This window comes from Triturus cristatus, chromosome 10 (assembly GCF_964204655.1).
Source record: "Triturus cristatus chromosome 10, aTriCri1.1, whole genome shotgun sequence".
Taxonomy (NCBI): Eukaryota; Metazoa; Chordata; class Amphibia; order Caudata; family Salamandridae; genus Triturus; species Triturus cristatus.
The window spans coordinates 1228116492-1228130370 of NC_140593.1; the positions used below are offsets into that span (position 1 = coordinate 1228116492).

The 13879-nt window shown below is 48.0% G+C and overlaps 1 protein-coding gene across 7 annotated transcripts in view; it reads right to left on the reverse strand.

The window, feature by feature from the left end:
* ATP2B3 (ATPase plasma membrane Ca2+ transporting 3) overlaps positions 1-13879 on the reverse strand; it is a 988364-nt gene that overhangs the window by 226535 nt on the left and 747950 nt on the right. For 2 of the 7 annotated variants that reach the window (XM_085629810.1, XM_085629814.1), the window contains exons 8-9: positions 3655-3726; positions 729-770 (exon numbers count right to left, since the gene is read on the reverse strand). The exons of 2 other annotated variants lie outside the window; for them this stretch is intronic. In XM_085629810.1, the coding sequence (XP_085485936.1) occupies positions 729-770; positions 3655-3726 (114 nt within the window). The remainder of the gene's footprint in view (positions 1-728; positions 771-3654; positions 3727-13879) is intronic. 3 more of the 7 variants (XM_085629812.1, XM_085629815.1, XM_085629811.1) reach the window with 2 other exon arrangements.

Sequence of the window (13879 nt, forward strand, 5' to 3'; positions counted from 1 at the left end):
CAAAGGGAATAGTTTCAAAGCTGAGTTCTTCTCCCAGAGGTTGGTGGGGTGCTGCTCTCTGACATACTGGTCTCTTCAGCCAGCCTTTCTGAGATGCCTTTCTTTTCGAACGTTTTTCTTCTGTTGCCTTTCATGCCAGGCAGGGGCTAGGCATGAATGTCCAAGGCTACTGGCAGTAAACCTGTGGATTCTGTGTGTTACCAGGGCACCACCTGGTGGACGCAGTGTGTGTCTGCAGACTGCCTGTGGACTCTGCAAGGCTGGTTCCGGACCGTGATGTCATCTGCAGCTATAATGGATGAGCAAGGGGATTGGCTGAATGACTGCATGACCCACCTGCCTTATTACAATACTGTACTAAAAAGAACCCAAGGAAAGCTAACAAAAATCTTTCTCAAAACCTTCAGACAGCAAAAAGACCAACATATTGTATGATTTGATTAACAATTAATAAGATCCGGTAGGCCCGGGATTCAACCTTTTCAACATGCAAGGTGCGGCCATTTTGAATCTTTCTCCCATTTCCTGTTTGCAAATGATTGAATATGGCGACACCCGACAGGAAGTAGATCAAACAAGATTTATTTGCACAAGTGACTTCCTGTCGTGTGCTGGCCTGGCTGTGGCACTCAAGCTGGTGAACCGGTGGCCTGCATACGGAAGCCCAGACACAGCTTGAAATGCAGCCGGAGCCCGCCCCGCCCATCGCTGGTTTCTTGGCACTTTACCTTTGATCTGATTATTCTCCACTGCCCCTTCCTGCTGCTTTCCTACAACGAAAGAGGGAGCACAAACACAAGACATGAACAACAGACAGAACGAGAGAACGCACAAAACACATGCAGACATGTAAGGGGCGAGGGCGGCCATGCCTCCGAGGTGGACACGGTGACACAGGAGGGGTGGGAAGGCAGCAGGGAGAGATGGAAGCAGGCATGGCGGGCACAGCACTACTACAGGGGCACAGCAGCTTAAGGTGAGGGGGGCAGTCTCTGCTGATGCAGTACCTATGAACCCCAGGATGGGCAAACTCAGGCGCGTGCTTGCATTGCATGTCACCTGGGTCACCCTGACATGTGACTCCTCTGGTGCAGTCCTCTGGTGTCTCAGAAATGCCAGACTGTCCATAAATGCTCTGCATTCCTTTTTGTCCAGTTACGGACAGTAGAGCCGGACAGACACCCCTGACACAGCTCGTGGGAATCCCACACTTTATTCATTTGTGTATTCAAATTTAAGGCTGTGTTCTGAGTTATTTGTACCCCTTCTCTCTAAAAATTATCACAATTTGATTCTCTTTGAGGTTTCAAACTTATAGCACACATTTGTTTTCTCTGGGCTCCTACCTGAGTATTTTTTTTTTTGCTAACTCAAACTAAGGTAGTTGAAATGTTGTGTCCTTTTCCTAATCGTCCCACAATAGACATGAATGTACATTTTTTACCCTTGCTCCTTCCATTTTTTCATACATGGACATCTGGTATTTTGACCTCAGCAGTGGTTGCAGCTTGAAGTTCAGACCACTGCTCTGCCTGACGTCAGCACTGCACTCCTGATGCTTGTCTGCTGTCCTGTGGGGGTTATATGGGGCCAAGGACTGGTCACTGAAGCCCACTCACCTCCTTTAACTTCCCTTCTGTGTCTTTGTCTATAGAAGGACATGAGACATCGGAAGCCATTGCCAGGAAGAATTACAGGTGACCTGTTGCAACTGGTCATCTATGAATTTTGTAGACCCCTAGGCAATTTGAAAAAGTGGAATGGGGGCTAAGGAGTCAGTCCTAAAGATCTTAGGACTTTCCTTCAACAACTTGCAGACATTTTTTGGAATGTGTTAAAAAAAATTCTCCTTGAGATCTGGAACAAGCAGCCAAACCTCCCACAAGAAGGCAAGACATTTGCCGCTTCGGATGCGCCTTGGATATCTTTACAGCTGAGACGATCAGGTGGGACGTTTGAGGCTAAGCAAAGGGAGTCATTCAGCTCATCTGACCTCATGGACACCAGAGCGGATAAAGATTTTCTTCTTCCAGAAAGCTTTCTAACTTTGGTGTTAGCACCATTTTTAGTAGAAGCAACCACCCACTTACATGCGGCGACCCAGCTGCATTCACGCATGGACCAGCCAGAAGGGTGGCCTACGTCCCAGCCAGCTGCTGGAAGCAGAATCCATCCTTTTTCACATTTTGTGCATTTCCTACAGGATTTCATTGAGCTCTTTTAGTGCTGTCTTCAGAGGTGTTTATGTTCTTCATACCTTTTGATCCCTACAGCTGATTATCTTCATTTGTGGCATTTTACGGATTCAATATTCGACTTTCTAAATAAATTGCTATGGATCTGTCAAGGTATTTATATACAACAATAAGGCTCGCTTGCTAGTTCCTGCCCTCATACATGTCCTCTGGGCAAAGCCTGGAAGGGTGAGGCATGCTTCCCAGGGTGCACTGGGAATTCCTGCCAGACACCATTTGATTTTAGTTGGTCGGATGTTTCTGTTGTCGCGAGAGGTCATGTCCGGCTCACTGTGGCCTCCTCGCCTCCCTCGTGCTCTAACATTCTGATTCTTCTACTGATGGAGGGTACGAATGCCGCTTTAACAAATAAATGCATTCGAGTCAACAACGCTGGCAGAAACTCCTTCAAGGAATTAATTATCAAGACCATCCCTGATTGTTCCCACGCTTCAATGTGCCTTTCCTCTGCCGCTCTGTACTACCTTTGATGTGAAAGACACTGTAAATTACTTCACCTATCCCTGCTGATGTCACCAGTCCCAGAACATCTCGCGTGCAATTCTACGAGGCTGATGCTTCGTGTAGCGCAATGCATTTTGTTTAATTTACAGTGACCTAGAGCGCCGACACCTGTGAATTTTTAGGAAGCAGCGTGGCTTCAGTCAATAGGAGTGGCCACTTTTTTATATTTTTTATTTTTAGGAAAGGAATGCCAACTCTTAACCTGTAAACATTTATACATATCTGTTTCCGCCAATCAATATTGAATTTTGACTAAAATTACAACCTAGTAGGGTGGCTCAAAGCCTCATCGTTAAAAGATTTTTATAATTTTCCCTAAAACAGCCCCTTAAAAGAAATATGCTTATTTTGTATTTTTCTTCTCAACACTATTTCTAGAAATTCACTTGTATAAGAAAGTGATAGTGTCTGCCTTATTCATACAGTGTGTTGTAGGATGTGAAAATCGGAGAGTAAACGACTACCAGGGTCCGAGTAAGACTTTATTCCAACTTCATTGTTTCTCAGGGCCGGGCGTTGGATTGACCAGTAGGTAAGGCAGCTGGCCTATCAGAAACTCAGGAGATCTGAAGTAGGCAGTCGGCACATCTGATAGGCTAACAGTACAATGGTGTAGTCTTTCCTGGCCAATGGCTGTCTCTCCTGCCAGCCCTAGCGGCCTATCAGAATGTCGAGCAATGCCCTGATGATCCTATAGGCCAGCAGGCCGCTGGGGCGGTTCCCTGAGAGTCTGGCAGACTTGTTTTGGAGTTTCCGGAAGCACCACGTCATGTCGCTTCCGTTGAGGAGACCTGTCTAGGAAAAGGACACACTGAAGAGAGGTTTCTTTGCTGCCAGATCCTGGAGCACAATGGAGGTCAGGCGGGGTCAGGAGGACCCCCAGAGGCACACGTACCGTAGGTGAAGCTGGAGTTTATGAATGCGTTAGCAGCAGTGATGGTGTGGGCGGTGCCGGCAGCTCGGGCAGCTAGGAAAAGATGGCGTGAGAAGGAGAGAAGAGGGCAGCATGGGTCATTAGTGGAGGAGGGAGGGCGAAGAGGAGGGGAGTAGGTTTGGTTGGGGGTCGAAGCACCCAAGGACGAGAAGCAAAGGGGGAGATGAAAGTAAGGGCGAGTGGAGAAAACAGAAGGATAGAAGAGAAAAAGAAAAAATAACAATGATTAAAATAAATTGTGGGATGGTCTTTCAGTGTGCATCAAGACGAAAACAGGAGCAGGCAAAAATACAGAATTCGGGACCCAGGGAGGGGAGTTTACTGGAGGTGCTGCAATCATGGCCCCTACACCGCTAGTTTCCAAAATCTCACCGTTCTCTTACTTGCACCCCTATATAGACACCCTCTTGAGAACGCTTCTGCCCGAAATCCCAACAGGTCTGAGGCAGTGGAAACACTGGAGATAACTCAGAGCCCCCCTGACAGATATGTTAGAGCCGTCAGCTAGATATATCAGAGCCCTCAGGTAGATATATCAGAGCCCTCAGGTAGATATATCAGAGCCCTCAGCTAGATATATCAGAGCCCTTGGATCGATATATCAGAATCATCCAATACGTATATCAGAGCCCTGAGGGAGATATATCAGAGCCCTGGGGTAGATATATCAGAGCCCTGGGGTAGATATATCAGAGCCCTGGGGTAGATATATCAGAGCCCTCAGATAGATATATCAGAGCCCTTGGATCGATATATCAGAGTCATTTGATTTGTATATCAGAGCCCTCAGATAGGTATATCAGAGCCCTGAAGTAGATATATCAGAGCCCTCAGATAGATATATCAGTGCCCTTGGATGGATATATATGAGAGCCCACCGATCGATATCAGAGTCGTCGGATACGTATATCAGAGCCCTTAGATAGATATATTAGAGCCCTTGGATCTATATATCAGAGTCATCGGATCGATATATCAGAGTCATCGGATCGATATATCAGAGTCATCGGATCGATATGTCAGAGTCATCGGATCGATATATCGGAGTCATCGGATCGATATATCGGAGTCATCGGATCGCTATATCCGAGCCCTCAGATACGGATATCCGAGCCCTCAGATACGGATATCCGAGCCCTGAGGTAGATATATCAGAGCCCTGAGGTAGATATATCAGAGCCCTGAGGTAGCTATATCAGAGCCCTGAGGTAGATATATCAGAGCCCTCAGATAGATATATGAGAGCCCTCAGGTAGATATATCAGAGCCCTTGGATAGATATATATGAGAACCTTCGGATCGATAAATCGGAGTCTTCGGATATGTGTATCAGAGCCCTCAGATAGATATGTCAGAGCCCGCGGATCAATATATCAGAACCCTAAGGTAGATATATCAGAGCCCTGAGGTAGATATATCAGAGCCCTGAGGTAGATATATTAGAGCCCTGAGGTAGATATATCAGAGCCCTGAGCTAGATATATCAGAGCCCTGAGCTAGATATATCAGAGTCCTCAGATAGATATATCAGAGCCCTCAGATAGGTATATCAGAGCCCTGAGGTAGATATATCAGAGCCCTGAGGTAGATATATCAGAGTCCTCAGATAGATATATCAGAGCCCTCAGATAGGTATATCAGAGCCCTCAGATAGGTATATCAGAGCCCTGAGATAGGTATATCAGAGCCCTGAGGTAGATATATCAGAGCCCTGAGGTAGATATATCAGAGCCCTGAGGTAGATATATCAGAGCCCTGAGTGTTAGAAGGGCGACCTCCGGGGAGTCAGATGGTGTCGGACTGACCACCCCGAGAGGCACCGTTCCGTAAGGACGCAGCCGAGCGCCGCTGAGAAGCCTCCTGGGTGAGGTCCTTCGCCTAGGATCGTACAGCCAAGTAATCCCCTTCCCACCACAAAGGGACACAACCAGGGTATCAATGCTCACAAGTCGTTTATCAGAATTAAGGGTAGGTCTCCGTGGCAATATTTACAGGCGGATCAAGGGATCCAAAAGAGTCTCAGGGTTTGGTTAGGAACGGGGGTAGCGGGACAGTCTTAGTATCAGCCCGGGACGTCATCCGCAGGGTTCGAGGGGTCAATTCGGTGAGGTCGAGCCCCGACGAGGTCAGCAGGGCTCCGGTGGTTGCTTCAGCGAGGTCGAGCCGCGACGAGGTCAACAGGGCTCCGATGTTCAGTGAGGGTCTTCTTCTCAGCAAGGGGGAGCCACGATGCAGTCAGCAGGGCTCGAGTTCTTAGTTCCAGGCAATGAGTCTCTCTCCGTAGGGTCAGCCGCGATCCGATCAGCAGGGCTCTGGACTCCAGGATACAACTACTGTCCTGGTTGTTGGTTGCCCCAGATATATGGCTGGAGCCCTTTGATGTCCGGACCCTCGCGCCGGGGGGGCCGGAGGGGCCGGGATGCGAGAGTCCAGACACCCAGCGGGGGGTGGAGCCATCGCCCAGGGAGGCCGGGGGGCGATCGGACCCAGGCGTCGGGGGCCGGCGGGAAGCCCCATCGAAACTCCCCTCCTCCGGGATCTGTGGAGTGGCCACTCGACCCCCTTGGGTCGGGTCTTGGCGCCTTGATGTTGGGGCTTCGCAGGGACCGAGGCCCGGGCGGGCCGCGTCGCGAAGGCTGGTGCGGGTAGCAGGGTACAAGCTCGGGGGGCCCCGAAGGGTTGGGGTTGCCCCCGTTTGGTCTGGTAGGAGGGTTCGGGACCACGCCACAAGGCCGGGTCCAACACTGAGATAGATATATCAGAGCCCTGAGGTAGATATATCAGAGCCCTGAGGTAGATATATGTTAGAAGGCAACCTCAGAGGGGCCCGGAGGGGGCCCTGACTGCCCTGAGACCCACCCTCGAGGTATCGTAGCCGGGCACTGGCGGGAGACTCCTCAGGGGAGGAACCTCGTATCTAGGATCGCACACTCGGCACCACACGACAGAGAGACACCACATGAGGAGTTCTTACGAGCAAATCTTTATCAGATTGGAGTAGTAGGATCTTTACGATCAGCACAGCAAATATATACAAGCAGAGCGTGGGCTCTCAAAGTCTTGGAGGGGAGTAGGAGGTAGCGGGACAGTCTTTGGGGGATGTGGATCAAATGCAGGAGCGTACCCTTCGCACAGCTCACAATCCTCGAGCTGGGGGATACGGTTGTCGTCGTGGGGTCCGGCGGGACCAAGAGAGTCTGTGGGAGCCGCGAGTCACTCAGCGGGGCTCGGTTAAAAGTTCGGTGGTCTTACGATCTTCGAGGAGCCGCGAGTCACTCAGCAAGGCTCAAGTACAAGTTCGGAGGTCTTACGATCTTCAGGGAGCCGCGAGTCACTCAGCAGGGCTCAAGCACACGTTCGGAGGTCTTACGATCTTCAGGGAGCCGCGAGTCACTCAGCAGGGCTCAAGCACAAGTTCGGAGGTCTTACGATCTTCAGGGAGCCGCGAGTCACTCAGCAGGGCTCAGGTGTTCCAAGGCGAATCTGCCGGACAGTCCCAGAGCACTCCTTGTTATAGGGCGACCCCTCTTTGATGTCCGGAGCCTGTGCAGGCAGGGGTCTTGTCACCTGGGGGTCACTTGTTGGGGGTTTCCTGCCATTGTCTTTTGATCCGTTCAGGGCCGGGTCGGGAGGAGTCCCAGACACCCAGCAGGCGTGGAGCCAGCCCTCGGGGAGGCTGGCAGGTCGATCGAAACCCACCGTCCCAGGGAAGCGCAGAGGTGTGATAGAAACTGCTCCTCCCTCTCTCATCCCAAGGGGAGCGTGCTGTCCTCCAGCCGGAGTGGCGCCTCTAGGCCAGGGTCGCGCTGGGGCCGGGCAGCCATCTTGTTGCATGAAGTGGGCACGCGGGCCCGGTGTGGCCGAAGGCAGAAGGCCACGGACGGGGAAGTCCGGGTTGGGTGCGTGCGAGTTCTGGTGGGAAGGATCGGCTAGGCCGTGGGTTTGGGGGCTGGTGTGAGGTGCAGGGGTCAGGTCTAGCTATGTTACGAGGCCCGGGTCTAACAATATATCAGAGCCCTGAGGTAGATATATCAGAGCCCTCAGATAGATATATCCGAGCCCTTGGATGGATATATATGAGAGCCCTCTGATCGATATATCAGTCATCGGATACGTATATCAGAGCCTTCAGATAGATATATTAGAGCCCTTGGATCGATATATCAGAGCCCTCGGATCGATATATCAGAGTCATCGGATACGTATATCAGAGCTCTCAGATAGATATATCAGAGCCCTCAGATAGTTATATGAGAGCCCTCAGGTCGACATATCAGAGTCCTAGGATAGGTATATCAGAGTCCTCGGATAGGTATTTCAGAGCCCTCGGATAGATATATCCGAGTCCTCGGATAGGTATATCAGAGCCCTCTGGTCGACATATCAGAGTCCTAGGATAGGTATATCAGAGTCCTCGGATAATTATTTCAGAGCCCTTGGATAGATATATCAGAGTCCTCAGATAGATGTATCACAGCTGTCATACAGATATGTCAGAGCCCTCTGGTAAATATATTAGTACACCCAGATACAGCCCTTGGATCAACATATCAGAATCCTAAGATAGATATATCAAAGTCCTCAGAGAGATATATCAGAGCCCTCAGGTCGACATATCAGTGTTCTAGGATAGGTATATCAGAGTCCTCGGATAAGTATTTCAGAGCCCTTTGGATAGATATATCAGAGTCCTCGGATAGGTATATCAGAGCCCTCAGGTCGACATATCAGAGTTCTAGGATAGGTATATCAGAGTCCTCGGATAAGTATTTCAGAGCCCTTGGATAGATATATCAGAGTCCTCAGATAGATGTGTCACAGCTGTCATACAGATATGTCAGAGCCCTCTGGTAAATATATTAGTACACCCAGATACATATATCATATCCTTCAGATACATATATCCGAGTTCTCTGAAAGATACGAGTCCTGAGGTAGCTATTTCAGAACCTACAGATAGATATATCATAGTTGTCAGATAGATATATCAGAGCCCTCGTATAGATAATTCAAAGTCTTCAGACAGTTATATCGCATCCTTTATGTATAATAAAGCACTCTGATATTTATATCAGAGACGCCCAACAGATATATCAGAATCTTCAAGGAGCTATTTCAGAGTCCTTTGATGGGTATCTCAGAGATTTTGGATAGATGTATCGGAGCCGTTATACAGATATTGCAGAGCCCGCGGATAGATATATCGGAGTCCTTTGATATATATCATAGACCCTTGGATAGATATCACAGACCCTTGGATAGATATATCGGAGTCCTTTGATGAATATATCCGAGTTATTGGACCCTTGGATAGATATATCAGAGTCCTCGGATAGATATCACAGACCCTTGGATAGATATATCAGAGTTTTTGGACCCTTGGATAGATATAGCAGTGTCCTTGGATAGCTATCACAGAGTCCTTGGATAGATATCACAGACCCATGGATAGATATACCAGAGTCCTCAAATAGATATCACAGAGCCCTTGGATATATATCACAGAGCCCTTGGATAGATAGATCAGAGCCCTTGGATAGATATCATAGAGGCCTTGGATAGATATATCAGAGTCCTTGGATGGATATCACAGAGCCCTTGGATAGATATATCAGAGTCCTTTGATAGATATAGCAGAGCCCTCAGATAGATATATCAGAGTCCTTTGATAGATATCATAGAGCCCTTGGATAGATATATCAGAGTCCTTGGATAGATATCGCAGAGCCCTTGGATATATATATCAGAATCCTTGGGTAGATATAGCAGAGCCCTTGGATAGATATATCAGAGTCCTTTTATAGATATAGAAGAGCCCTTGGATAGATATATCTGAGTCCTCGGATAGATATTACAGAGCCCTTGGATAGATATATCAGAGTCCTTTTATAGATATAGAAGAGCCCTTGGATAGATATATCTGAGTCCTTGGATAGATATCACAGAGCCCTTGGATAGATATATCAGAGTCCTTGTATAAAGATCACAGAGCCCTTGGATAGATATATCAGAATCCTTGAATAGATAGCGCAGAGCCCTTTGATAGATATATCAGAATGCTTTGACACAAATACAAGAGCCTTCGGATAGATATATATCAGAGTCCTCAGATGTATCAGAGACGTCATATAGATATGTCAGAGCCGTCGGGTAGGTTTATAAGATTCCAATGATGTATATATCAAAACCCTCAGTTACATATATCAGAGCCCTCTGAGAGATATATCAGAGTTTGTAGATAAATATGTCTGAGTCCAAGGTTAGATATATTGGAGCCCAGCATAGAGATAGAACAGAGCCAAAGGGATATATAGCTCTCTCTGAGGCAGAGATATCAGAGCTCTCAGATAGATTATATCAGATCCTGGGGTTGATGTATCAGAGCCCTCCTACAGATATAATAGAGCCCTTAGATATATCACAGTCCTCTGATAGATATGTTAGAGTTCCCTGATGCACCTACTAGAGACCTGTATGTATATATATATATATATCAGAGCCCAAGTTAGACATATCAAAGCTCTGAGATAGATACATATACCAGAGCCCATGGATAGATATGTTGGAACCCTATGGTAGATATCAGCACTGAGAACGATGTATAAGAGGCCTCAGCTATGTCAGAGCCCTGGATCAATATATCAGAGCACAGGGTAGATATATTGGAGCACTCATATAGTTACATCAACGCCCTCATGTAGGCATATCAAAGCCCTTATGTAGCTATATCAGAGCCCTGGATAGATATAGCAGAGCCCTGGATAGATATAGCAGAGCCCTGGGTAGATATATCAGAGTCCTGAGATGGATATGTTAGAGCTCCCAGATAGATATATCAAAGCCCTGGAAAGTGATATCACCCACATTAAAAATGTACGTTTACTTCTGTTTCTCTTCTGTTTCTCCTGTCTTCCTCTACCCACCTCTATTTCCTGCCAGTGGATTCCTACTGGTCCCCTTGCTCTCGGATACCAGAGAGGAGTGGTTGGTGTGCCTGCCAGCAGTTTGTCTCTACTGCGTTCCCCATGATGGTGGTAAACCAATACTACAACATTTTGGCCTAAGTCCTTCAAACAATCTTAGTTTGTTAACAGCAGACAACTGAAACTATTAACCCACATGGGAAACATCTTTTACAATGCAGTTATAACCACACAATGCCTTTACCACGCATGCTTTTTTTGGTGCTTTTACACTGCATACCTTTACCATGCATGGTAAGTCTCAGTAAAGTAAGTATGTGTGTGTGTATATGTGTATGTATGTAAATCACCTAGTGGCGGTCACCACTAGGTGGTTATCGGTAGGCCTGCTTTTGCATAGCAAGAGTATTTTTTGGTTTGCTAATAACTTTGGCCCAGTTGAACAAATCACTACAAAGCTTTCCAAATAAAAGTTCATCCACCTTTTGGTCTTTCCAGAAAGGTTTGGGGTGATTTGTTAAGTGCAGGCCAAGAAAAACAGGGGGTTCCAAAACACGAAATCCCCATGCATTTGCCATAGACTTCTTTAACCCCTTCCACGCGAGTCCACGCGAGGGTAGTTCCCCCGTGGCGCGGGGGGGGGGGGGGCGGCAGCGGTGGCGCTGTGCTCGTGACGAGCCCAGCTCGCCATGAGGCACAGTGGAGCTGTGCTCATGATGAGCTGAGCTCGTCACGACCCCGCCCACTGATTGATTCTCCCGCACAGGCGGGGAATAAATCGCGTGTGGGCGGGCCGCGACGGTCATGACGAGCCCAGCTCTACTGTGCCTCATGACGAGCTGGGCTCGTCATGAGCACCGAAGTGGGTAAGACGGACCCCAGCGAAAACTCTGAACGGAATTACACCAAATTTGGCTGGAAGCTGGATCTTGGTCTTCGGTGGTTTTTGTGATTTGGTGTCAATCCGTGGAGTCGTTTTTGAGAAATGTAGGGTAAAGAATTATTGTATATTTTGGCAGTTGGGTCCGCGAGTGTCTGGAGAGACTCTCACAGGAGCATCACTTTAAAACCGAGTATTCTTATTGACTCAGGGGGCTTTATTTCCCTTGGGCCATCTTGCTCCCATGGGAGTCAGACTCCTGTGAGAGCGAGTGCTGATTGGCTGCCAGAATCATGAGAAATACGTTGCTGGCAGGCAGTACAGGACACGAGGACATAATCGCCTGTCCTGAAAAGAAAATAAAGAAATAGTTTAAGGGTATAGGGTAGGGATACCCTGACCCCGTGGACCCCATGAGGGAACCTAGAGGGACCCCTGGTGGCCCAAAAAGAAAACAAAATCAGCAAAAAATGTTGCAATCCTGCAACACTCTTGGAGGATGAAAAAAAAAAATTGTGTCTGGGCTGCATTCAATTATGTTATGCCTGGGGTGGGCCTACCCTTGTTATGTTATGTTATTCTGGATTTATTAAGCGCACGGGCACCCAGAGGTTTCATGGCGCTGAAATGAGGAGGGAGTGAGAGGCAGTAACCTATCTCAAAGCTTGCTTGAATAACCAAGTCTTCAAGGCTCCCCGAAACTCCATGGGACTGATTTCAGAAAGGGGTGGTGGCAGTGTGGCCCAACTCCCTGTGCCTCTAAAGTCTCCAAGAAACCCACCCCCTGATGTTACTTTCTATGGGGAGGGGGTATGTGGCATCCCTCTCCAAACCTCTAGAAGCCCCGGGAAGGCCAGCCCCAGGGCTGAAATTTAAGAAAATGGGGATAGGACCATGAGGTCCCCCTCCCAGAGCCTGAAAAGACCCCGTGGGATGATTACTTGAAGGGAGGGAAGCTGTGTGGGCCACTTACTAAGCCATAAATGGCCCCTGCGAGCCCATACCCCGGGACCGGCTCAGATACTGTGTTCCGGGGAACCCACTCCCGGGGCATAGTGGTTTTCCTGCCCCCACTGGAGCAGGCTGGGAACACTGTGTTTGCTCTTGCTTTGCAGGAGCATTTTCAAATCTCCGCCAAGCAGGAGCAAACACCAAGTCCGCTCTTAGCTGGCGGGTGAGTCAAAAATGTTCCTGCCAACTGGAAGCAAACTTCAGATCTGTTTCCCTGCTTGCAGTGATGAAGGCAGGGAAACAGATCAAAATATTACTCCCACCCACAAGGAGCTGCGGACTGCAGGCGGGAGAAATTCTGGCTCCAGCTGGATTCGGAGAGCTAGCTGGGGCCGCGTGGGCCTTGGGGCTCCCCCTGCATCCCCCCAACGACAGTATGGTGGGTGTCTGGGTGAGGAGTTGTATTTGCATATGGTAATTAATTCTTACTTTACGTAAAAAGGACCTTAGAGACTCACTGAAAAAGTTCAAGGTTAACGTAATGTTATAGTTAGGTGAGACTAAAAGATGTTTTTTTTGTTTTGTTTTTTACCCATAGGAATTCAGTGAAAAAACTCAGAGGTTAAATTAACGTTATAGTTACGTGAATTCATCAGTGACAACATTAACGTTTTGAGCAACAAAAAAAAAGCACAAAGTCACCAGTTATAGTTAGTAGTGCTAACTGTAACATGCGCCCTGCCATGCATTGCTTATAAACTAACTTATGTCATCACTCATGACATGTTCTATGACATCCTTTATGACACCACTTATGACAGCTGAAATTACATCATTGATGACATCACTAATGACATCTTCCAATGAGTGTGCTAGTTTGTTTTATAGTTTACATAGTGGCAGGCAACTACTATATTACTTACCCTGGGGGATGAGGTCCCCATAGCCTCTGGAGGCTCGTAGGAGGCTGAAGTTGCTCAGTCTCCCTTCCCCTTTTTTATGATTTTTGGCCCCAATGTAGGCTCCCCGGCACCTATAACTAATGAATGTGGCTCTGACACCATTTTCTTCCCGATCCGGAGGATCACAGTACATTTTGCCAATATTTCTTTTTTGGGGGCCCCTGGGTGGCATCACTCTGGATCCCCTTCATGGCGATTAGGGGGTCAGGGCATTTCTCCGCTCCCCCCTTATATTATTATTATTTTTTAACTTCAAGACAGGGGACTAAGTCCCCGAGTCCTGTAATGGCTGCCAACAACATTTTGTTTCATTTTGCTGGCAGCCAATCGGAGTGCTCACACCCACAGGAGTCTGACTGCTACAGGAGCGAGATGGCCCAAGGGATATAAAGCTTCCTGGGCCAATTAGAACACATTATTTTTAAATTGGCGCTACTGCAAGTGTCTCGAGAGACCCAACTGTCCAGATT